Source organism: Zootoca vivipara, chromosome 6 (genome assembly GCF_965207765.1).
Source record: "Zootoca vivipara chromosome 6, rZooViv2.hap1.1, whole genome shotgun sequence".
NCBI classification, from domain to species: Eukaryota; Metazoa; Chordata; class Lepidosauria; order Squamata; family Lacertidae; genus Zootoca; species Zootoca vivipara.
This window is the reverse complement of record NC_142589.1, coordinates 86,762,208-86,787,372: the sequence shown is the minus strand read 5'-3', so window position 1 is coordinate 86,787,372 and position 25,165 is coordinate 86,762,208. Positions and strand designations below refer to the sequence as shown.

The 25,165-nt window shown below is 46.1% G+C and overlaps 3 protein-coding genes across 9 annotated transcripts in view; 2 read left to right on the top strand and 1 right to left on the bottom strand.

The window, feature by feature from the left end:
* The window catches only part of KANK3 (KN motif and ankyrin repeat domains 3), a 28,814-nt gene extending 16,280 nt beyond the window's left edge, over positions 1 to 12,534 (top strand). For 6 of the 7 annotated variants that reach the window (XM_060275388.2, XM_088672946.1, XM_088672945.1 and 3 more), the window contains exons 4-11: positions 132 to 231; positions 2,689 to 2,958; positions 5,197 to 5,287; positions 6,569 to 6,788; positions 8,314 to 8,456; positions 8,920 to 9,120; positions 11,006 to 11,105; positions 11,314 to 12,534. In XM_060275388.2, coding sequence (XP_060131371.2) covers positions 132 to 231; positions 2,689 to 2,958; positions 5,197 to 5,287; positions 6,569 to 6,788; positions 8,314 to 8,456; positions 8,920 to 9,120; positions 11,006 to 11,105; positions 11,314 to 11,342 — 1,154 coding nt within the window. In that variant the 3' untranslated portion in view covers positions 11,343 to 12,534. Of the gene's footprint in view, positions 1 to 131; positions 232 to 2,688; positions 2,959 to 5,196; positions 5,288 to 6,568; positions 6,789 to 8,313; positions 8,457 to 8,919; positions 9,121 to 11,005; positions 11,106 to 11,284 lie in introns of all 7 variants that reach the window. The other variant, XM_088672947.1, reaches the window with a different exon arrangement.
* A 1,909-nt stretch (positions 12,535 to 14,443) lies between these two features.
* Positions 14,444 to 18,417, bottom strand: RPS28 (ribosomal protein S28). Its single transcript, XM_035119489.3, has 3 exons — positions 18,317 to 18,417; positions 16,968 to 17,101; positions 14,444 to 14,550 (listed from the first exon to the last, which is right to left on the bottom strand). Exons 1-2 carry the CDS (start codon positions 18,401 to 18,403, stop codon positions 16,979 to 16,981), a joined length of 210 nt encoding a protein of 69 aa, XP_034975380.1. The 5' UTR covers positions 18,404 to 18,417; the 3' UTR covers positions 14,444 to 14,550; positions 16,968 to 16,978.
* A 727-nt stretch (positions 18,418 to 19,144) lies between these two features.
* On the top strand, positions 19,145 to 23,438 carry NDUFA7 (NADH:ubiquinone oxidoreductase subunit A7). The gene is made up of 4 exons (XM_035121065.3): positions 19,145 to 19,197; positions 20,641 to 20,690; positions 21,698 to 21,847; positions 23,206 to 23,438. Exons 1-4 carry the CDS (start codon positions 19,147 to 19,149, stop codon positions 23,300 to 23,302), a joined length of 348 nt encoding a protein of 115 aa, XP_034976956.1. The 5' UTR covers positions 19,145 to 19,146; the 3' UTR covers positions 23,303 to 23,438.
* Positions 23,439 to 25,165: the final 1,727 nt, after the last annotated feature.

The following is a 25,165-nucleotide window of genomic DNA, read 5'->3' as shown; positions in this document are numbered from 1 at the left end:
CACTGGTCCCATGGCTAGATCTCACCCTGCAGCTTAAAAACCACCATTGGGTCTGGATAGGTACTGCCCCGCCCCCCGGCCAGCTGCTCAAAACGTAAAGAACGTTCCTACTTCTGCTTCCTCCCGCCTAGGAGCCCTCAAATCCATCATGAAGAAGCGAGGCAGCCCTGCCAAGACGGAGGCAGGTAGTGGGAAGAAGAGCCTCCAGTTTGTGGGCTTTCTGAATGGCGAGTACGAGTCTTTTTTTATTCCTTTCTTTGGGGGTGAGGGGTGCGTGGGGGAGTCAGGATGGCAGAGGAGACCCAGGTGTCTTCGATGCTGAAGTTTCAACTATTTGGAGCCCGGAGAGGTGGCTGTGGGATTATAGCAGAGGTGGGGAATCTATAAGCTCTACAGATGTTATTTATTTAGTGAGTTCATAAAGTTTTAACACTGCTTTATGGTGGTGGTGGTGGCTTTAAAAAAGCCTCAAAGTGGTTCACAAAGAGACTGAGTGAATCCTCAGCCTGTTCCATAATAATAATAATAATAATAATAATAATAATAATAATAATTTTATTATTTATGCCCCACCCATTTGACTGGGCTTCCCCAGCCACTGTGGGCAGCTCCCAGCAGAATATTTAAAACACGATAAAACATCAAACCTTAAAAACTTCCCAGCAATACCCTACAAGTCAAAACTCTAAGTCTCTGTCATAAAAAAAACATGCTTCAGAAAACATATCTGAATTAAAAGCCACAAACTACTACATAATGTAGACCAGGCACGTCCCACAGGTAGATTGTGATCTACCAGTAGATCACTGGATGTCTGTGGTAGATCACTGCTAGATCACTGGCACCCCTAAAAAAACCTCACCAAAATTTTCCTCCTCCCTAAAAAAAAGCTGAACTATGACCTGAAGCCCTAAACAAAAATGGGCCTCCCTCCCTCCTAAAAGAAGCTCAACAAGTTTGACCTAAACCCCAAAAAACAGGGCTTCCCTTCCTTAAAAAAAACTCAACAGCTTTGACCTGAACCCCCCAAAAGGGGGTAAGATCACTCCCAGTTTTTAACTCTGTGAGTAGATCAGAGTCTCTTGGGAGTTGGCCACCCCTGATGTAGACTGAACACTGTCATAGTGCAAAACCACAGCAAGAGACACTCAGGACCGATGTGATCCTTCTATGATGATTTCTCCTTAAGACTCAGACACCACATTGCCCTCAAATGCCCACCTTGGCATTTAGCATTTGCTTTTACCATTCAAAAACAAAAATTGAGGAAGCTTGCTTTGCAAATGTCACCTGCTTTCTTTAATCAGTGCTTTGTATTAAAGGGTGTGGGAATTTTTTTGCCTCTTTTTTGTGCCATGGGTATTTCTGAGCTTCACCATCTTTCATTCTGTGAAATGGTGTGTTTTTTTGGTGGTGCTTGTGACATATTTTCAAATGTGCCCCCAGGCCGTAGCTAGGAGGTGGTGAGGTGGGCCCCCGCCAGGGGTGCAGGCGGGGGAGGGGGCAAAATCGGCTTTAAAATATGTCCATAAATATGTCTATAAATAAAAATATAAATTACTGCCTTATAAGAAAATGTTTTTAATAGGGGGTGCATTGAGTGGGTGGAAGGGGGGGGGTGTTGAAGGAGAGGCAGAAAGAAGAACTAATTTGTCCAAGGCTAGGGAGTGCAATCTGGATGGTTCTTCCAAGGGCACAAGATCACCTGCCCCAGACCCAAAAACCTGTCCTTAGGATCTTGCATGTTCTTGGATTCCCATCAGCCCCCTAGTTAGCATGGTCAATGGTCAGGGACCAAAGAGGAGTGGTGGCAAGCACCAGCTGGGGAACCCCCCAGAGGAACCCCCAGGGAAGGGCTGAAGGGCCAACAGGGTTTAGTGAGCAGGAAGAGTCTGTGGCAGAGAGCAGTCTGGAATCAGAGGCAGGAGAGGAGGGGGAACCAGGAAACAGAGATGAGGCAGGCTGTTCAAGAAGCCAGGGGGTCTCCCCCTCCTGCTGCAACCAGCTCCCCTCTTCCTGGTCTCCCAGAACCCACAGAGGTATGAAGAGAGCAGAGGCAGACAAGGCGGAGAAGTCTCAAGTTGCTTGGGAAGGACCTGGGGCAGGAGGAGACTTAGCATTGGGACGCCGGGGACCTTTAATCCTTGCAACTGCCCCATTGGGGGCAAGACCTACTGGGAAGAGTTGCTGTGCTCACTGGGCCCAAGCTGTTTCATTTCTGTGAATAGATAGTTAGCTTTGCTGAACCCTTGGGAATTATCACGTACATGACCCTGGCACCCTCTTCTGACAACCAGTTAGATAAAGTCTGTGGGGGGTGTGGGTGTGAATCTGTCAAGCGCTATGAAGCAAGAGAGCGGAATGGGGATTCCAGTGTTCAAGAGCAGTCTACCTCTGATAAGCAGCTGCAATCGCAAGGGAAGGCTGCGACCTTTGACTCCTGCCTTGCGGTCTTCCCAGGAACACCTTGCTGAAGCGAGTGGGCTGGGGGATAGATAGAAACGGACCCTCAGCCTGAACCTGCAGGGCTGCGCTTATTTTCGTTCCTAGATACCTTTTGAACAGATTTTCTGCCTTCTGAGGCAGGAAAGCCAACTGCCAAACACCAGGAGTGCCTGGCTGTGTGCTTGCCTACAAGTTGGATCCCTCGAGATCCCCGTTTTGATCCCCCACAATCTGTCCTGGCAGGTACAAGAGCACCTCGAGTGAGGAGGAGGAGGAGGAAGAAGAGGAGGAGGAGAGGTCCCCCAGGAAGGGCTCGCCACTTGGCTTCGGCAGTGACACTCCCAGCACCACCGACGACGATGACGACTTGCCTCCCCATGTGGACAGCAGCGGCAGCGATTCAGAGACTCCCATTTCGGGGGCAACCCAGGAGGAAGCAACACTGAGCCACGATCTGGAGGAAGCCGAAGATGCAAACAGCTCGGGAGAAGCTCCCCTGGAAGTGAAGGAGAAGTAAGTCCTAGAATCCAGGACACAACAGCTCCACTTGCCTGTTTCGGGGACTCCATTAAAAGTGCTGGTTACACCCTACAAGGCTGTCAGAAATACCCTATTCCTTCAGGCGAACCTGCCCCGGGCTCTGAGATCTCCTGGGGAGGCTCTGCTCTCGGCCCCTCCACCCCCACAGGCCCTCTTGGTGGGGACATGAGAGAGGGCCTTCTCGGTGGTGGCTCCTCCCAGGCAACTTTGGAACTTCCTGCCTTGAAAAGCCAGACCGGCTCCCTCCTTGCTGTCCTTTTACCGGCAGGTGAAGCACCTTCTTCTCCAACAGGCTTTTGGGAGCTGGCTGCTTTTAAGGAAAGGGTTGGTGCCATGCTGTTTTTATTGTAATTGATCTGTATGTTTTTAATATATAGACTCAAATCAAATCAAAATTTATTAAACGGTCACAGACCAAATCAACTCATACAGCTATTCAACAAAGGATAACACAGAAATAAACAGAGGACAATTTCAATACAAATTAGGCCATAACAACACTTTAAAATTAAAGGACATAGATAAAATTAGGTATTCGCATTCGCCAGCGTATTGACATTGGAAAGCTCTTGTTTCCTGCATCTGATAGCAGAGACACAGAATTTGGCAACATTGATCATAATTTCAGGGACCTTGTCTTCTACCAAGGCTCTCAGACGTTGGGATTCTGGTTCATTTTTAAGCTTTTGTAAGGCTGGGGTGATAAAGGTCAAGCGTAGATCCTCGTAGAATCTGCAGTGCAGCAATACATGCAAATTTGTTTCCACTTCCGATGAGCCACATGTTAATAGATAGACTGAGCGAGCGAGCAAGTGTGCGAGTTTTAATTCTGTCAATGTTTTTCTATGGTTTTAGCTGTTCTTGTTTTCAGCCATAAGCTGCCTTGGAGTTCCTGTCAGGGAAAAATCCAGGGCACAAATAAATATATAATCATCATCATAACTCCTGACACACAACTGAGAAAGAGGCTGGGGGAGGCATGAGTTTTCTTAATGTAAATTGCAAACCCCTCACACCTCTGGGGTTTTTTTGGGTGCTTTTTATTAGTTTTCTTTCTTGATGAAGAAACACACACAATAAAATAACCAAAATAATAAAATGACAACAACAACCAAAAGGGAAAAATATATATACAAAAAGCATGCATACAACCATAAATCCATAAATTCTTACGTACGTCACCCTATTCCTTAATTCCAATTCCTTTTCTTCTCTAACAGACTTCTGTGCTCCTCAACACGGGTCTATTTTGTCTATTTGTTAGACTAATCCTTTCTTCATTTCTGCTGTTTTCCACATGCTATACTTGTAATCCATGTTGTGGTTTGCGAAAATTAATCAAAGCAAATCCAGCTTTTGACTTGGGGACACTGGTTGTTGTCGTTGTTTTTTAAGATAATCTCTGTAATTTCCCGTTCCTTTTGGAATTTTTGGTTAGGCCGTTTCCTAATCGCATCCGTCATTTTTGCCAATTCGAGATATTCGAATAATTTATCCTGCCGTTCCTTTTATTGTTGGTACTATTTCGCTTTTCCAATTTCTAGCTATTCATATTCTTGCTGCCTTTGTAGCATATAAGAATATTCTACTTTTTTGTCTTTCCCTCGCGCCTCTTTTAATCCCCTCTCATTCATACTACCAGGGGCGGACTTGGGTTGTGTATCTTCTCAATGATGGGTCTTCCCATTTTTGCGCCCTGTGTGGCACTGATCCTTCAACGAATGCTCTCGTCCATGCTTTCTTCTCCCTTAATCCAGGGATGCCCTATGCTCCGAAAATTCCTATAGGATTCGATCGCATAGGGGATTATAAAACATGACCGTTGCGAGAAGACTCATAGAATCATAGAATCAAATCATAGAATCGTAGAGTTGGAAGAGACCACAAGGGCCATCCAGTCCAACCCCCTGCCGAGCAGGAAACACCATCAAAGCATTCTTGACATATGCCTGTCAAGCCTCTGCTTAAAGACCTCCAAAGAAGGAGACTCCACCACACTCCTTGGTAGCAAATTCCACTGCCGAACAGCTCTTACTGTCACCCTTGGGAGGTGGCGGACTCTCCTTCCTTGGAGGTTTTCAAGCAGATGATGGATGGCCATCTGTCATGGATGCTTCAGCTGAGAATCCTGCATTGCAGGGGGTTGGGCTAGATGACCCTTGGGGGTCTCTTCCAACTCATTGAAAGCTCAAAAGCTCTTTCCTTTGACAGGTTTGAGCTGAGTCCCCGGCTGAGGGACGCTTGTCTCCTGGTGAGGAGCCACCTGACCAGAGATGGCACCGCTGCGAAGAGCAAAGAGGTGGTGAGTTGGGGCAGATTGATCACTCGGAGGAAGCATTGACACTAACTTATTATTATTATTATTATTATTATTACAATATGAGAAACACGGTATTATTATTATTATTTGCATTAAATAACACAATCACCCTCTGAAGGTGGTGTACGGAGCTTCATAAGGCTTCTATAAGCTAGTGTGGTGTGGTGGTCAGAGTGCGGGGGCTAGGAGCCGAGTTCGAATCCTCCCTCAGCCATTAAGCTCACTGGGTAACCCCTTGGGTGCCATTTGCTGCATCTTTCCACCTACCTCACAGGGTCGTTGTGAGGATAAAATGGAGAGCGGACGAGCTAGGTACCTGTCACAGTGGCCGGAGCGGGCTACTTCAGAGTAACGACTCTACACAGCTCTGCATTTTATTCTTTTATTGGTGCTGCGTATTTACAGTGCTGAAGTCATTGCTATTTACACGGAGCTTTGTGTTCAGTCGGGTTCAGAACCTCCGAATGGCTTTTGGCGCGTCTTTCTCCAACACAAAAGCTTTGGCAGACCCATCCTCTTTCCCCTCCTCTTTCTGCGCAATTCCGGAGTTGGGGGGATGGGTCTCCCCCCCTTATTCGCCCCTTCCTGTCCCACCTGGGACCCTGGCTCCTCTACCTTGCCTGAGCCTCGGACACGACTTCCTGCTTCCCCACTGGAATCGGAACTCTCTCTGCTTTCCCCTGTGCTCGGGGATGGGCTTGAACTCAGGAGGGGAGGGACTTCGAGATATCCCCTGTCCCTCACAGTACCGTATGCCACCTTTCGCCCCTTAGAGGAAAGGTGGAATGATTTGTTTATTGTCGTTTTAATCAGTTTTATACAACAACAATTAAATCCTGGGTTATATCCATTAGTGCCTGTCAGCTGACTGTAGAATGAGGACAGGATCTCTCTCTCCTCTGCATCAAAGTGCCCCCCTTCCCCAAAAATTGCACCCTTTAAAACCTGCTCCAAAGGGTTATGTGGCTGGGGAAACCCAGCCAGATGGGCAGGGTAATAATAATAATAATAATAATAATAATAATAATAATAATAATACTATTATTGGAAGGGAGGGCTTTTTCCACTTGTATTTTTCAAAGGATCGGGGCCACTTAAGAGCAGTGCGCACTCCCAGAAACCCACACAAGTGTCCAGCCAAGATGGGGGTCCAGATCCCTTCTCGACTGCAAGTCTTGCTGGGCCTAGTCTACCTCACAGGTTTGCAGCGAGGATTTTTTGGGGGGAAAGGGATCGAAATCGCTCCTCTGCTTTGGCTTCCAGCTTTCCAGCACCAGCCTCATCCTCCAGGAATGGTTTCGCCTGTCCAGCCAAAAGGCCTCTCTGGCTGGAGAGGTGGCCGAGCACCTGATGGCGTTTGCCGAAATCTCGCCTGCGCTGCTGTCGCACGTCATCAACCTCTCCGACGGCAATGGCAACACCGCTCTTCACTACAGCGTCTCTCATTCCAACTTTGACATTGTCCAGCTTTTGCTGGACACAGGTGAGTGGCCCTAAGGTCAGGGGTCGCCAGCATAGTCTCTGTTAGCACCTCCAGCGGCCAGGAATGGAGGAGAAATCCTGTTCTGTTTGCATTTAAAGGAGAATTTGTCTAATTGGTACCTCTATTTTGTATAGTTGTTTAGTCGTTTAGTCATGTCCGACTCTTTGTGACCCCATGGACCAGAGCATGCCAGGCACTCCTGTCTTCCACTGCCTCCTGCAGTCAGGGCAGTCTTGAGCAGGACGGGCGCCCTGGCACTGAGGCGCGGAGATTGCTCCGGTGCCCCCGCCCTCGCAGCATGTAGCGTGGCTTTCACACGGCTTTGCTGCGCAGCGCCCCACCTGCCGGCCCGGAGCCCTGGCGCCCCGCACCACCGGGACTCTACCTAGAGCCGGCCCTGCCCACAGTTTGGTCAGACTCATGTTGGTGGCTTTGAGAACACTGTTCAACCATCTCGTCCTTTGTCGTCCCCTTCTCCTAGTGCCCTCAATCTTTCCCAACATCAAGGTCTTTTCCAAGGATTCTTCTCTTCTCATGAGGTGGCCAAAGTATTGGAGCCTCAGCTTCAGGATCTGTCCTTCCAGTGGGCACTTAGGGCTGATTTCCTTCAGAATGGAGAGGTTTGATCTTCTTGCAGTCCATGGGACTCTCAAGAGTCTCCTCCAGCACCATAATTCAAAAGCATCCATTCTTCCGGGATCAGCCTTCTTGATGGTCCAGCTCTCACTTCCATACATCACTACTGGGAAAACCATAGCTTTAACTCGACTCGACTATCAAACCTTTATTAGGCATTTTACAAATAGAACCGCGAGAAAAAGAGTCACATACAAAAGTATTTAAAATGCATACAAAGAGGCAACAGTAAACTGCATATATATATATATATATATATATATATATATATATATATATATTCCTGAGATTTCTTGCTGTTAAACTGCTCCTTGAGACACTGCTGCCAAGAACTCAGCTACTCCCACAGTCACCTTTTGGTCAGTGTCAGACAGGCAGAATCCAACATTTCCAACATGCTGCAGTGTCAGAGCACCCAGAAGGGGGGGACAGCACACCTAATATGTTCTGGCACATTCAGAGAACATCTACTACAGTATCTCTTGTGTCTGGGAGTGTTCCGATATCTACCCCTGACAAATGCAGAGGGAAAGACATTCAGTCGGGCCAGCATAAAGGCCCTACGTTGGTCTGGGATTATTAGCTTTGTAACATAGTTGACCCTATTATCTAAGATATTTAAATCATAGAACATGGGGAAGCAAACTCTATTTGCAGCTGCCACAATGTTTTGCCTCTCAACATCCTTTGATTTGGACATTGTGGAAGATATATTGCATAGCTTTAACTATACGGACCTTTGTTGATTCCCGGACTGTCCACGGGGCGGATTGAGAAGGCGATTGGGCCGCATCTGGCCCCTGGGCTTAGTTTGCCTACCCATAACTTAGACAGCCTTGAGTAGAGTACTTGCGCCAGTTTCTTGCATTTTTTCTCTTTGTCTCCCCAGGGATCTGTAATGTTAACTACCAGAACAAGGCTGGCTACACAGCTCTGATGTTAACTGCACTAGCAACTGTAGAGCAGGAAGAGGAAATGGCTGTTGTCCGGAGACTTTTCGGCATGGGGAATGTCAATGCCAAAGCTAGCCAGGTATGTATGGGGTTTTTCAGGGAGGGGAGAGGGGAGCGGGGAGCAGCAACCAGCCCCCCTGCTATTGGGCAGCAGGGAACTGAGAAGCCTAGGCAGTTGGCGCATGCTCAGAGGCACACTGGAATATTGCACATGATCATCATTACATTTTCCTATTCCATTTTATCTCCTTTTTAAAAAAACCTAAAATCAGACATGGGCAAACTTGGCCCTCCAGATGTTTTGGGACTACAACTCCCATCATCCCTGACCACTGGTCCTGCCAGCTAGGCAATATTTATACCGTACACTATTTATACTGTAAATAAATATTACTAGTGCTTTGGGGGTTGAGAATAAAATTAAACAAGATAGGAGGAATCTCACTAGACATCGGGGAAATCCTGCATTTGAGCTAATGAAACGGAAGGTTTGAGAACGATAAGAAAGTGCTTTTCAACATTCTTTGTCTGTATCGCTCTAGGCCGGCCAGACGGCCCTGATGCTTGCCGTCAGCCACGGGAGGCAGGAGATGGTGGAGGCCCTGCTGTCTTGCGGGGCGGACATCAACCTTCAAGATGAGGAGGGGTCCACGGCACTCATGTGCGCCTGCGAACACGGGCGGGCAGGCACCGTGAGGCTGCTGCTGACTCAGCCGGATTGCGACGCTTCCATCGTGGATAACGTAAGCAGTTGGGTTCCCCCTGCTTCAAGCTCCTAGTCCTCATTGTCCCTTTTGATAAATATTTTTTAAAAATAATTTTTATTAGTTTTCCATTTAATAATATACAATCACATCATTGGTATTCACTTTACCTCTTTTTAGAGCCTGTCACCTTCCTTCCTTCCCTCCCGCCTCTTGGCTTTCAAAATTACCATAACCTTTATATCGTTGCATTTTATACTTTTTCCAATTCTGATTACACTCATTGCAAGATACTTCAAGATTTAAATAAATATAGAAAGGGAAGAAAATTCCTCATTACAAGTCTTCAGACAACCCTGCTAAGGGATGTTAATTGCTTATAATGATCTTTCAAATATCGTATAGGTTTACGCCAGTCCTATTTTCTTTAACACATTATATACCATTTCCCAGGAAGCCTTTACCTTTTTACAAGTCCACCACTTGTGGTAGAAGATCCCTTCCTTTTCTCATTGTCCCTTTTGATCTTAACACAGCCACCACCCTTCTAGCGAGCTGGAGAACTGGAAATACAGTCATACCTCGGTTTATGTACGCCTCGGTTTGAGTATTTTCAGTTTAAGTACTCCGCGGACCTGTCTGGAACGGATTAATCCACTTTCCATTACTTTCAATGGGAAAGTTCGCTTCAGGTTAAGTACAGACTTCCGGAACCAATTGTGTTTGTAAACCGAGGTACCACTGTAACACCAATATATCTGGAAACCCAATGCACCCATTTGGTTTCAGACAGCAGTACATGGGTTGTTAGTTAGTCGTCTTAGTCGCAAGTTTTAAAAGCCCGGCTCACAAATTTCCACGGCCCTCCAGCGGCTAGGGTGGGCTCAGTGACCAGAAGTAGTGTATTTAGCGTTAACTCTGAAAGTGTATACAGCCGTACCTTGGTTTTTGAACAGCTTAGTTCTCGAACGTTTTGGCTCCCGAATGCCGCAAACCCAGAAGCAACTGTTCCGGTTTGCGAACTGTTTTTGGAAGCCGAACCTCCAGCGGGGCTTCCGACTGCCTGCAGGAGCTTCCTGCAGCCAGTCGGAAGCCGCGCCTCGGTTTCCGAACGTTTTGGAAGTCGAACGGACTTCCAGAATGGATTCCGTTTGACTTACAATGTATGACTGTACTTGATTCGAACCAAACTAAGCCACTTGATGTGTACAGTGGTACCTCAGTTTACGAACTTAATCCGTTCTGGAAGTCCGTTCTTAAACCGAAACTGTTCTTAAACCGAGGCATGCTTTCCCTAATGTGGCCTCCTGCCGCCGGTGCCCTTCCACCATTCGGATTCTGTTCTTAGACTGAGGTAAAGTTTGCAAACCAAGACACTATTTCCGGTTTTGCAGAGTTTGTAAACCAAATCGTTCTTAAACTGGACTGTTCTTGAACCGAGGTGCCACTGTATTTTGCTCTGGGAGGCTTCATTCGTTTTTAAAATTATTTACTGAATTTCTATACCGCCATTCAGCCGGGGATTAGAGCATTTGTGCCTCCAAAAAGGCTGCCCAAAGAGGCTTATGTGCAACAAATAAAAAATGACGCAGCACCTCAGAAAAAAACCCACACACAGCACGCAAGGGGAAAGGGACAAGGAGGGAAGAGGAAAACTCAGGCACCAATTTCTTAAAGAGTTGTTCCCATCATGACCAGCTGGCCCAGTTCAGGAGCTGGGGATTCCTGGTGGAGCCGGGCAACCCCAAAACCTGAAGGAATGAGGTTGTGCTGCTTCCTATCTCTGAGGCGGCCATCTCTAGTGGCAGTTAGTTGCGGGGAGAGTGGACCTGCCACATTTTGCCTTCTCTGTTTCTGTGTAGCTAAACAGGGCATCTTCCAGCACTTGTTTTATGTTGTGTTTTGCCTCCCCTCCCATCTGTAGGAAGGAAACGACGCTGTTTCCATCGCTCTAGAGGCTGGTCATAGTGACATAGCGGCGTCGATATCTACCCATCTCGCCCAGTCAGCGGCCTGCTCACCTGGTGAGTCAGCCCTGCCCCTCCCCCCACACTTCATAATTTTATTAAATTTTCTGTTTGACAATTTAAAGTTTGCGATTTTGACTGCAACCCAGTCAGATGGGCGGCATGTAAGTAAGTCATAATTAATGTTTCCGTAACTGCTGTGTTTTTCCCCTTTTTCTTTTTTTTTCTGCATACAGATTGATTTGATTTGATTCTGTTTCTACAGGACAGGAACAAGAAGATTCCCAGCAGTGACATGCTACCTCTGGCGTAATTCACTGACCAAAAAAAAACCAAACGAACACTGCCCTTCCCGTCACTTTTTTAAAACAGCCTTGCTTGGGGGCTGCCCAGCCTTTGTTTTCCACATGGAGGAGGTCGCAGGAGTTAAGAATCCACAGCTATGGCTGCCAGGAGGAATCTGCCACTCCCTTCTCCTGGGTGGGGCCCTAGTCCTCAGTGAGGTGGTCAACCTGTTTAAGCATTACTGTACTTTATAGACTGCGTGGTGGGAGCAGTTCGATCCCTACTTCTTCTTCTTGTTGCCTGTTTTCTGTGAGGAAGGGGATTTTTATGTTGCTTCCTGCAAAATAATCGATATATACCGTACGGGACCTGGCATTGCCCGGGAATGTGAAGAAACCCCAAAATATTGTGGTTTTTTTAGTGTAATTTGTGAGTTGAACCTGCTACGCCAAAGCCACGTTTTGGTCCGCCACCTTGGTTTAAAATGGCGTCTAAATGCCGACAAAGGCTGCTCTCCCCAGCTCGCGAGGAGGCCGAAACTATGCAAAAAAAAAAAAAAAACCCAGTTGAAGTGACGCCGAAGTCGGTCCACCCCCTTGAATCAAAATGGCACCCGGCATTCAAATATTTGTCGACGGCCGCTGCTCAAACCTCAGGATCTGTCATGCCAAGGCTGGTGACAGTATCTCAAGAGGCAGGGACCCTGAAGAGGACTGACAGACAACCAACTTTCCAAAATATGTAGGTGACTCAACTTCAATTCCCCAACCTGGTGTCCTCTGGCTGTTGTTTGCCACCATCAGCCTGGCCCATGATTAGGGATGATGGGAGTTGTAGAGTGCAAAACATTGGAAGAGCACCCAGTTTCCGAAGGGCAAGCTAGCTTAAGAACCCTTCTTCCCATCATGCCTGTTTCTCAAAAGCAACAGATTTTTAAGTGGTCGAAACATCAGATGCCCGAAAGCACATTTTTTATCCAGCATACCTTCCTGCTTTTTGCAACAGACGGTTTCCTCTGTGAAGGATGGAGGTTCTCTGAATCAGAAGTGATGGATCTAATCTTGTGATGCTCCAGACTGCTGGTTTTTCTTTTTAAAGAGCCACTCCAAAGATCCAGCACATCGTTTCATATGCAAAGCTCCATTATTATTTTTTATGCCTTCAAATGTTATTCACCAGAATAAAGAGCCACTAACCCACAGCATTTGTCTTTTGAAATTCCAGCAGGCAGGGTTAAAAGGGGGGGGGGAGTTGTAGAATTTTGATGGCATAGTGCAGGAATAGTTAACCTCTTTTACTGTTAATAAAGTCTTATAAACCCTGGGAATTGCACCAACCAGCCTCCCCAGTTGTTTCCCCATCAACGAGCCGTATGAGGAACAGTTGAGGGAACTGGGTGTGTTTAGGTTGGAGTCATGTGTACTGTATGATCTAGTTGAGATTCCGTCATTGCAGGGGGTTGGACTGGATGACCCGCAGGGGCCCCTTCCAACTCTCTGAGATGCCAGGAATTGACCCTGAAGCCTTCTGCATGCAAAACAGATGCTCTTACCTCTGAGCTACAGCCATTCAACCAAGAAACACCATTGCCCACCTTACATACCACAATGCCGGTTTCAAATATTCAGCCTGACCTTATATACGAAAAATGCACCAGCCTCTCTACGAAGTTCCTAGCTAAGCAGCCGAGATGCACCCCCTCCCCTGTTGGGGAAGTAAAATGAATCAGTAACAGAACTTTACAGCATCTGAATAACAGAGCAGCTTGGGAAAATCTTCCCAGGCCCAGGTGCCTTGACATCAGTCGAAGAACACATTTTAAAAAACTGCCATACAGAGAATCTGTGCGCACACCCCATCTATTTAATGCAGAGGACTTCTAGCAAAGACTCCTGTGAACTGTAGTGTAAGAATGCTGGGAAATATAGGGACAAACTGCAGTTCCCAATATTATTATTATTATTGGGTGGGGGGAAAGACACGGGCTTCAGATGTGACGTCTGCAGAGTCAGGCCACTGTCCAGTCTATATCCATGTCATCTACATGAGGCAGAGAAACTTTTTTATCCGCATTTCCTCATGGGCAACTTTCCAGAGGCCACATGTTCCTTGGTGGGCAGAGGTTTCCAATGGCACATTCTAGACAGGCAAAAGTAGTTAGGAATGGAGCATGACCTTGGAAAGATAAGAGGGGCCTGGAGAGCTGCATCCATGCCTCCATGTGTATGCACCAACTGGGAATAGCTGGGCAGGGCTTCAGGCACTGAAACTGGGACCTTCGAATAATACACAAGGAGCCAAGGAAGAGGATTCAAGCTGCTGCAGGAACCAGCAGAGAAGAGAAAGATGCATGGATAAAGCAGAGGCTACAGGCACACCGACAGCATACTCCTAGTGTCCCATCCCACAAGAAACTTTAGGGACTGTGGTGTGTTAAAGGGTGCTGGGAATTGTAGCTCTGCAAAGAGCTAGTTCTCAGGGTTATTTGTGGGAAGCCGCATGCTTTAAATGTATGGCGTGGAGGTGACCTAAGGGCTGGGGGGCGGGGTGTGTGTGCAAAGAAAATGGGGAGGGCTGAAGAAAGCTTGCAGGCTCCAATGCCACCGTGAGATAATGGAGCGTGCCTCCGGGGGTGAGGTCAAACCACTGTACGAGCAGCACAGATGTGACCTCCCCAGGGCACAAGCCCGGGCAGCGTGGCTGGAGGTCCCGAGACAACAAGACCGCCCTCGTGGCCTTGCGGATACAGTCCAGAGGAAAGCAGAGCAAGACGTTTGGCGCTGGCTTCGATGCAGGAGTTGCCGGAAGGAGCTGTACAAGGCGCCATCCAACCATCTGAGGGACTCGCTCCCCTCCAGTGTAGGGTGCACTGCCTTTTCTTCTCCCAGAAATTATCCCACAAGGCAGCAGGTTTAGGATCAGTGTTTTCCTTCTCCTAGATGGGCTACCTTCCCAGTGGACAAGCCCCACCTGCCCCTCAGATATAGTTGCAATAGGGATTGGGCGTAAATGGGACAGGCGTGGAGAAAGGGCTGCGTACGTACCGTAACACCATACAACTATTTTGAATTATTACGAAATATTGGTAATTTGAAAGCACTGCACACAAGTTTAAGTGGTGGAGGGCAAAGGAAGTTTATTGGAAGGACTGAGGGTAGCTCATCACTCTTCGACCAGGCTTGTACAAACACATCACACGGGAGAGTTTTGACCCAACCTAGAAAACAAAACAAACTGGGATTTAGTTGCATGCTCAACTCTATCGATAACAACAGGTTTTTATAAACGGGCAGCTGAATTTCAGCCAGAAAGTTTAGGAGAATGATCAGCACTGTACAATCTGGACCTGCAAGTGGGGCAGGACTCCCCCAACTGGTGTCTGGGGTGAACAGGAATTGGAATTCTGAGCATATTTAATTTCAATTCAAAACCAATTCCTTCAAAACCATTAGGAAAACAAATTTTCACTCTGTATTGTGGAGAGTGAAAAGCCGGAATTAAGATTGCCGGAAGAAATATCAACAACCTCAGATATGCAGATGACACAACCTTGATGGCAGAAAGCGAGGAGGAATTAAAGAACCTTTTAATGAGGGTGAAAGAGGAGAGCGCAAAATATGGTCTGAAGCTCAACATCAAAAAAACCAAGATCATGGCCACTGGTCCCATCACCTCCTGGCAAATAGAAGGGGAAGAAATGGAGGCAGTGAGAGATTTTACTTTCTTGGGCTCCTTGATCACTGCAGATGGTGACAGCAGTCACGAAATTAAAAGACGCCTGCTTCTTGGGAGAAAAGCAATGACAAACCTAGACAGCATCTTAAAAAGCAGAGACATCACTTTGCCGACAAAGGTCCGTATAGTTAAAGCTATGGTTTTCCCAGTAGTGATGTATGGAAGTGAGAGCTGGACCATAAAGAAGGCTGATCGTCGAAGAATTGATGCTTTTGAATTATGGTGCTGGAGGAGACTCTTGAGAGTCCCATGGACTGCTAGAAGATCAAACCTATCCATTCTTAAGGAAATCAGCCCTGAGTGCTCCCTGGAAGGACAGATCGTGAAGCTGAGGCTCCAATACTTTGGCCACCTCATGAGAAGAGAAGAATCCTTGGAAAAGACCCTGATGTTGGGAAAGATGGAGGGCACTAGGAGAAGGGGACGACAGAGGACGAGATGGTTGGACAGTGTTCTCGAAGCTACGAACATGAGTTTGACCAAACTGCGGGAGGCAGTGCAAGACAGGAGTGCCTGGCGTGCTATGGTCCATGGGGTCACGAAGAGTCGGACACGACTAAACGACTAAACAACAACAACATTGTGGAGAGAGAGTCCTGTGTGTCTGTATTGGTTGCAGATAAGATAAAATCCCACCAAACAGCACTGGGTCCTCCATGCCTTTGACAAGACACAATTTACAAGTTGTTATTTTTACTCCAAAGCAAAAGTTGCACATCCTGCAAGGTTTTCCATTTGGGGGGCAACTGAGGTTCTGAGCATGTTTGAATGCAAAGGTTTTTCCTTACGCCCAGGGAATATTTTCTGAACTGCAATAATTCGAAGCCAGTTGCTAGTGAAGAGAACCACCATCCCAGTTTCAATCTTTCAGCATGCCTATGGACCACCAAATATTGATCAGACAACTGCAGGCATGAGGATGTCCCAGGAAGATTCTTTAAAAAGGCTTTGTTTAAGGCTAGGTGGATAGAAAGGGAAGACCTGCCAAAATCCTGGCCAGGAAAGCAGACTGAAACTAGAATGGTAGCACCTGTAAAATTGGTGATGGGTTCAATGGACCGAAGTATGGGAGTTGGGATTTAAAAAACATCCTTCTCCTGCAAGTTCCAAAGATCTGAGGCCCATTCCACGTTAACTCGGAGCACGGCTTTTAATTTGGCAGCCTGTTCTGTGAAATAGCATTCCTGTTAAGATATGGCAGGTGTCCACTCTCTGGAGAACCAACTGGAGACATTTCTGTTCCTAGGGGCTTTTCCCAGGTGAATCGGTTTCTGCCATGAGCGTTGTAGTAGATTTTATCCAATTTTACTCCTATTCAGAGACTCCTTAATTTCAGTGGGTCTAATCCCAGTGCAACTCAGATGGATGCAACCACTGGGTTATAGTCAAAGAAGCATCAACACAAACACTGATGTCCAGCACCAAGGGTCTTCTGGTGGTTCCCTCATTGCGAGAAGTGAGGTTAAAGGAAACCAGGCAGAGGGCCTTCTTGGTGGAGGCACCCGCCCTGTGGAACGCCCTCCCATCAGATATCAAGGGAAAAAACAACTATCTGACTTTAAAAGAGATCTGAAGGCAGCCCTGTTTAGGGAAGTTTTAATGTTTGAAGTTTTATTCTGTTTTAATGTTCTGTTAAGAGCCGCTGAGAGTGGCTGGGGAAGAAATAATAAATTATTATTAGATTATATATTTCTCCTTGCACAACGGAACATTCTCCTCCTGTCTTCCCCATGGATTTTACATGTATCTGCTGCTTTCGCTCCCACCAGTATTGCCTTCAGCTGATTTTTATTGTATTTCATGCACTGCTTTTTTCAAACACGTGAGGAAGATGTCAGGGTTGAGCAAGGCTGAACTGCACACTGCTCGACAGGGATGGGTAATTAGAAGAACACTCACTTGGCTACAGCTCAGCGCAACCGCCGGGCCTCACGTTCAGACTCCAACAGTGTGAGCACATCCCCTTCCCGAACTGGGCCTTTCACGTTGCGGATAATCGAACGGCTGGTGTCATCCATGAATTCCACACGGACCTACAAAGGAGACAGTGAGGCATTAGCAGGATGAAATGGAACCAAGGCAGAGGAGCTGGGTTGCAACAACAGACAACCAAAAACTGAACCTGTTCTGAAAGCAAGGCTTCAAATATTTATGGCAGGGCTCCCCTGAGCATGCACAGAATAGATTTTCCTTTCTACTGTGGGACTACATCGTCCTCATTAGAGAGCTACCCAACGCTGCTGCAAATGTCACCTGCAAAAGATACTAGTGTTGCTAAGTTTATTGGATTTTTATACCGCTTAGTCATCACTATTTATTTTAATTTATACACTGCACTTCATCCAAGGATCAAGGTGTTAGGAGCTGTTTAGAATGTGTGGGCACTACACTAACCATTCTGCAAGTGAGGGCAACCTATTTTCATAACAACAACTCACATTTGAAGGGGGGTGTTATTGGTTTGCTTTTGTTCATTTTTATTTTTGTTATTATTTTATCATTATTTATTTTTATGTTGTGAACTGCCCTGAGATCTATAGATGGGCAGTATACACACATTTAATTAATAATAACAGTCAGTCACAGGGAGGTTTACAAACCTACCCAGATGCTTCTAGGAAAGTCAAGGTGGCATTAATCAGTTTTGGGAAGCTTTTAATGTTTGATGTCTTATCATGTTTTTAATACGCTGTTGGGAGCCGTCCAGAGTGTCTGGGAAAACCCAGCCAAACGGCGGGGTAGAAATAATAAATTATTATTATTAGCATTTTGAGTGCAGCTGCAAACTTTTTTCTCGATTGCAGTTTACAGGGGAGCGCTTTGAGGTCTGCGCTCCCCGTGCGCAACCCTGTATAAACTTTGCGAAACGAGTAAGGCAGTTTCCAAGGGTTTCGTGCCTGTAAACTTTTTACGAAATATTTTTACCCCAAGAGTTGTAGAGTGGGAAGGGAGCCCCGAGGGTCATCTAGTCCAATCCCGAGCGAGCTCGAACCACCAACCGCTTCTGGTTAACAGCCAGATGCCCTGACTCAAGAAATTTGATGGCGAGGTAGTGTGTGTCTGGTGGCGTCGTCGAGGCCCCTCCTTCGCCTTGAAGAGGCCCAGACTCAGGCACCGAGACGAGGCGAAAGGGGGTGGCTAGCCTCTGAGGGCGTGCAGAGTGCAATCCCCCCCGGAAGTGGAGGAGCAGGATCGGGGGAGTCCTTGTCCACCCACACCCACACCCGGCACCTCTCTCCCGGGCTTACCTGGGTGCACTGCCCCTGCGAGCCTGTCCGGCCCAGCACTTTGGTGACTCTAGCCAGCTTGATGGGCTGCACGCGGCTCGTGTCCATGGCGGAGGCGAAGGCAGGAGGCAGAAAGGGTCACGTGGCCCGGGCCGGGCCTTTATATACCCTCGGAGGGCCACGCCTACCCGCTCCGGAAGGGGTGTGTGACGAAAAGACTTCAACTCCCGTCAGCCTCCGCCGACGCAATCAGCGCTCGGGGATGGCTGGAGTTGTAGTCCAAAGGGGGGGCTGCTTCCCAGCATGCACAGCGAGCTCATTCAGGTCAAGAGTCGATTCCCGGCATGCCCCGCGTTGAGGGGTTTCGGATTAATTTGAAATTTACTCGTTTAAATAAATAAATCATAGGTTGTCTTTGGTTAGGTTTCACTTCTTAACTTTATTAATAAATTATCTATTAGGTTTCATTTATTTTCACAAACGCACACCCGGTCCCTCAAGTCCTTCTTCCCAGCATGCTTTGCTACGCTTTCTCACAAAGAAGTATTCTGTTTCCTATAATTTTATTTTTCTCTAGACGTGTTTGGATTCTTCCATTTAGACTTAATGGAGAGAGAGGGGGGAAAAGAGAGAGACAGCAGGCCTTTCCTCACAGCGTTTCCCTCACCACTCCCAGGGTGCACTGCGCGACCTGCTTCCTGCCGCACGGGACTCCCTTCCTCCCTGCGTGCCACGCGACACTAATGAAACGCACATAACTACGGAAGCCCCGAGGAGACTTTCCGAATCGTCCTTTCCCCGTTTTCCCGAGGTGCCCCGCGGCTCCTGTGCCCTTGACAACGCAGGCCAAAATGGCGTCGGCCACCCGCCTCATCCAGAAGATCCGCAACTTTGCGGCCGGGGTAAGAACCGATCCGGGCTGGGGAGCGGCGGGCAGACCCTAACGCAGGCATAGGCAAACTCCAGATGTTTTGGGACTACAATTCCCATCATCCCTGACCACTGGTCCTGTTAGCTAGGGATCATGGGAGTTGTAGTCCCAACACATCTGGAGGGTCGAGTTTGCTTGTGCCTGCTGTAACGGATCCTCGTGGCAACAGTGGCAGGAAATTATGCCGGGTGGATTTAGGTCCCGTCCCCCCGCACGTATTTCCATCCGATAGCCTAGCCAATGACCAAACTGCGGGAGGCAGTGGAAGACAGGAGTGCCTGGCGTAATGGGGTCACGAAGAGTCGGACACGACTAAACAACAACAACAAAGCCTAGCCCCGCCCCTTTTCTGCGCAAGGGATTATGGGGGTTGTATTCCTGCTCCTGGATTAAAATGGGGATAATTCATTCATTTCAAGTTTATACATTTCACTAATTTTATACATTCCACTAATTTTACAATCATTTTGACATTTCAAAACTTGACTTCCTTCCCCCTCTTTCTGCGGTTCCTTAAATTCGTTTTTAATATCTCCTACATATCCAAAGTAACTTAATTTGCTTATTTATTCATCTTCTTTAAATATATACTCTTCTAAGACTGCAGGTAATTACAATCCTGACAATGGTTTTATCTATTTATAATTTATCTGTAAATATTCAATAAACCACTTCCATTCCTTTAATTTAAAAAAAAAGTTATCTTGATTTCTTATACTTTCGGTAAGTTTCGCCATTTCTGCATATTCTGTTAATTTTTGTATCCATTCTTCCTTTGCTGGGATTTCTGCTTCTTTCCATTTTTTGGGCAAGTAACATGATTTCTGCTCATTGAAATGCTATTAAAGTGGTACTGTACCTCGGTTTTTAAGCATCTCAGAAACCGAATGTTTTGGTTTTCGAACACCAAATACCTAGAAGTAATTTCTTGCATTTTTGAACGCTTTTCGGAAGTCAAACGGTCTTCCGGAATGGATTACATTCAAAAACTGAGGTACCACTGTATTATCATAGAATCATAGAATCATAGAGTTGGAAGAGACCACAAGGGCCATCCAGTCCAACCTCCTGCCAAGCAGGAAACACCATCAAAACATTCTTGACATATGCCTGTCAAGCCTCTGCTTAAAGACCTCCAAAGAAGGAGACTCCACCACACTCCTTGGTAGCAAGTTCCACTGCCGAACAGCTCTTACTGTCAGGAAGTTCTTCCTAATGTTTAGGTGGAATCTTCTTTCTTGTAGTTTGAATCCATTAACTTGGTTTCAGATTGATACGAACCAACAGGTATTCATTCTTCTTGCCAGTTCTTGTTGCAGTTTAGCTTTTAAGAAAACACCGGCTTCCTGCCCTCCAGATGGCACACTTGACCTGAGCCTTGCCCCACTTTTGTCTTTCTCTTTTTTTTAAACAGCGAGATCTCCAAGCGAAACTTCAGCTTCGTTACACAGAGATTGCCAAGAGGTAATTGAGGAGGGGGGATGTCAAGTGTGGGAGGGGTTCCTTCGCTGCCTTTCCCTTGAAGGGAACCAAAGCCCTGGGTTCAGATCTCAGCCGCAGGCCTCTCTATCCCAGTGAAACAAGTTTTGAACTGCACACATGATGGACTTTCAGGAGAAAGTCGTAGCTAGGACAGCTCGCTCAGCAGAGCGCGAGACTTTCCATCTCAAATTCATGGGTTCGAGCCCTACGTCGGGCAAACAGATTCTTCCATTGAAGAGGGTTGGACGGCGAGATGACCTTTGAGGTCCCCTCCAACCCTACAATTCTGTGAAATCCTAAAATGTTTCTCTTTGCCCAGGCATTTGAGGCTGAAAGACACTGTTCCCAATAACCCTGAGATAATGGTCTGTTTGGCTTTAAAAAAAGAAAAACACCTAGCATGTTTTATTACTGCTGTCCGGGGCTCGTTCATGTGGAAGGGTGGGATTATAAATCAAATAATGGAGAAGAAATTTAGAGTATTGAGTAAATTTATTGAGAAAAAATATTTATTTAGTACATTATATCTCACCTTTCCTCCAAGGAGCTCAAGGTCATGAGGTCATGTAAGGTAGTTTTCCTCCTCATTCTATCCTCACAGCAACCCTGTGAAGTAGGCCAGGCTGAGAGTGAGTAACCATCCCGAGAAGCACCCAGTGAGCTTCCAGGCTGGGTGGGAGGATTCGCACCCTCCACCTGAGAGTTCCATTATTACTGTGAATAAAGGCTCTATCTATATCATCTTAAAACAAGCCAGACATTTGCATATGCCGATGGTGCTTGGGTGGTCATGTGCCTCAATATCTGTGTAAGAAATATAATCTTGCCATATTATGGGGGGAAATGTCATTTGAGCTCATCCCTTTAGATACTTTCAATTTTTGGGAGATCATTCCTGTTCTTTGCTAATGACTTGTCAGTTAACTGAACTAAACCTGTTAGATTTCCCCTTTCTATTGTTTAACCTTTTAAAACGTCTTGTTCTTTAGGACTCAGCCACCTCCACGCCTCCCTGTCGGTCCCAGCCATAAACTGGCAGACAATTACTACTGTACCCGTGACGGACGCAGGGAGCATTTCCCTCCCATTGTCATTGTATCAGCTCGGAAAAGGTTGGCTCCAGGGCAGCATGATGCCAGGTAGGTTTTGCGTTTGCCACTTCAGTCTAGCAATCTTGGAAGCTAAATGAGGCCAAGCCTGGTTCTTATTTAAGAACCTGCAGAAAACGCCTACTTGACTGGCGCAGCCAAGGTAAAACTGTAGACAGACAGCTGGCACAGTTTCATCTCAATGCCTCCTTTAGTTTCATTTTGAGCTGTCAAAGGATTAAAACTCTCTGGCCAGCTTGGGATGTTTCAGATTTAATGAAGTATTTTGGTGGAAAACTCTGTGAACTTCAGCTGCTATCATGTGCCTGTCTAGCAAGGCGTGAATTGTTGGTTTTTGACCACATTTTAAATTTACCACATTTAATAACAGAGTAGAATTATTTAAATTAATGGGCATTGCTAATTTGGCGTCCCTTAATCTCAGTCAGTCTTCTTAGTGAAACATTTAAGAGGAACTTCCTGATAGTAAGAGCGGTTTGACAGGGGAACGGACTCCCTCGGAATTTGATGGGACTCTCCTTCCTTGGAGGTTTTTAAGCAGAGCTTGGCTGGCCATCAGTCATGGGTTGTTGAGGTGCGATTCCTGCATTGCAAGGGGTTGGATTGGATGACCTTTGGGCTTCCTTCCAGCTTTACAATTCTGTGATTCTACTGTATGGTTCTAATAGATTCCCCAGTTAAAACTATAAAATAAAACATCAACTAAAATGCCTGCGGGAATAAAGAAAAGGTCTGTAGCAGGCACCAGACATTTAGGAAGGCCTGTCAACTGGAAGGATTTCCCATAAAACTGTACCCACAATACTAAACATACAGCTCCTGGTGGATCTGAGGCATGGGGGACCACTAACAGGGACCCCCTGAAACCTGTGACCAGGCAGGGGGTATAAGGGATCTGCTCCTTGAGGGATCTTGGACCCAAATTATCCAGAGGCTTTTAAATTAATACTAACACCCTGACCCTGTAGTATTACAGAGAGAGAAATGTGTATTTTTCCACTTTATGTATAATTTTGTGAATCTCTAGTGATCCTCATCCCTTTGTTTTCCTGCTCTCTCCAAATGGATAGAGCTCTAACCTTTAACCTTTTCCTTCAAATCTTCATAGGGATTTTTACACCATACAGTATCTGCTCTCTGAGTGGGCTTGGCTTAAAAGCCTCAGCATTCCTTTGATCGAGCAGTGCTAATATTTGCTCTGCTAATCTTTCCACCAAAGCTGGCAGCCTTATTGATTAAACTTAACATTCTGTTTTCAAAACTAATATGAAATCATTAAAAAAAAAATCAGTTTTATTTTTCTGTTGTTTTTCAGGGGTCCCCCCTACATTCTTGTACCCTTTGAGGATTTGGAAATGTAACCATCTCCTGTTTCTCTTCCCCTCCAGCTCAGAATCTTCTATTGCACCAATGGAGAGAAAGCCAGTGAGACCTGGCACTGCACCACGGAAATGGGAACTGTCGAAAGACGAGCCCTATTTGTGAGCTGCCAGGCAGATGGGGAGGAGAATGGGCAATGGTGCAAAACTCTGTGGAAGTATTTTCGTGTGTGGACATTATTTCTTACCATTCACATTGTTCTGATGGGTACCTGATTGATTAAACTCAATCCCAAACGTCATCTGAATCTCTTGCTATTGGTTACACACACACACACACACACTAGCTGGCCCTGCCACGCGTTGCTGTGGCTCATCCCTATGACTGCCCACATCCTGTTCCGTCCCATTATGTATTCTGCCCCCTCCTTCCCCTCTGGCTCATCCCTGTGACTGCCCCCACCCATGAGCTATTCCGTCCCCCCTCCCCCCACCCCCGTCTCATCCCTGTGATTGGGCCCACCCTGTCCATCCCCCACCCAGGCGAGCCCCCACCTCCACTCGGCCCAGTCTGCGAAGGCTAGCCGAGATGCTGTGGAGAGGGAAGCTTTCCTAGCTGCAGTACCAGTGTAGCCGTCGCTAGAGGGTGCTGTTTTGCAACCTCTCCTGTGCTCCCAGCATGCACTTGAGGGTGATTTCTGAGTTCTGGAACACGGGTTTTTTGGGGGGTTTACGTGGCCCAGGTGTGACATCTGTCTATGTAAACGGTATGAGGTCACTCTCATATTCGCTTGGGACGTTGTGTCAAAATTTGAACGTAATCGGTCAAGCGGTTTCGGAGAAAAGGACACCCACCCACATGCCCAGTTTACATTTATATATATATATAGATATATAAATTTAAAACATCGTTGTAAAGCTAAAATAACATTCCAGTAAAAAATATAAAATGACCAAAAAGAAAAAAATGCACCAAGTCTAAAGTCAAAGTCTAGTTTAAGGGATTCATCACATAAAATAGATTCTCAAGAGACTACACGATGAATTAGAATATGCTCCAACAGAACTGACCTGAAATAAAGAGAATACAAAACAAAGGTTGTTAATACCAACAAATGAAGCCATGTTTCACTGGGACGTGCCACCCCTATGAATGATTTGACATACAATAAACATAATCTGAATCTCTTGTTGTAATCATTTGCAGGGATTCACAGATTTTGCCCCTCCATCAAGTCTAAATGGAAGAATCCAAATACGCCTAGAGAAAAATAAAATGATAGGAAACAGCAATGCATGCTGGGAAGAAGGATGTGAGGGAAATGAAATGAAACTAATAATGGATAATTTATCCAGAAAGCTAATAAGTGAAATCTAACAAAAGACAATTTGGGATTTATTTATTTGGTTATATATTGGGAAAACGGTTAAATTTCAATTATAGGAAACTGGATCCTTGTTTGTGAGAAAAAGGGACAGCATGCTGGGAAGAAGGACATGAGGGAAATGAAATCCAACCTAATGAAGGATAATTTATCAAGAAAGCTAATAAGTGAAACCTAACAGAAGACACCTTGGGGTTGGTTGGTTGGTTGGTTTAGTGATACAGTACACTGGAAAAACGAGTAAATTTCAAATTATAGGAAACTGGATCTTTTTTTGTGAGAAAAAGGGACAGCAAAGCATGCTGGGAAGAAGGATGTGAGGGAAATGAAATCCAACCCAATAAAGGATAATTTATCAATAAAGCTAATAGGTTAAACCTAACAAAAGACACATTGGCTTTATTTATTTAGTTATACATTGGAAAACGGGTAAATTTCAATTATAGGAAACGGGATCCTTGTTTGTGAAAAGAATTGGCTGCAAAGCATGCTGGGAAGAAGGATGTGAGGGAAATGAAACTAATAAAGGATAATTTATTAATAAAGCAAATAAGTGAAACCTAACAAAAGACACCTTTAGATTTATTTATTCATTTATACATTGGAAAACGGGTAAATTTCAATTATAGAAAACTGGATCCTTG

Coding starts and splice junctions, on each gene's coding strand:
- RPS28 (XM_035119489.3), bottom strand. CDS start 18,403: ATGGACACGAGCCGCGTGCAGCCCATCAAGCTGGCTAGAGTCACCAAA. Junction 17,102..18,316: donor CGCAGGGGCAGTGCACCCAG/GTAAGCCCGGGA, acceptor TCTCCTTTGTAG/GTCCGTGTGGAATTCATGGA.
- NDUFA7 (XM_035121065.3), top strand. CDS start 19,147: ATGGCGTCGGCCACCCGCCTCATCCAGAAGATCCGCAACTTTGCGGCC. Junction 20,691..21,697: donor TACACAGAGATTGCCAAGAG/GTAATTGAGGAG, acceptor CTTGTTCTTTAG/GACTCAGCCACCTCCACGCC. Junction 21,848..23,205: donor CCAGGGCAGCATGATGCCAG/GTAGGTTTTGCG, acceptor CTTCCCCTCCAG/CTCAGAATCTTCTATTGCAC.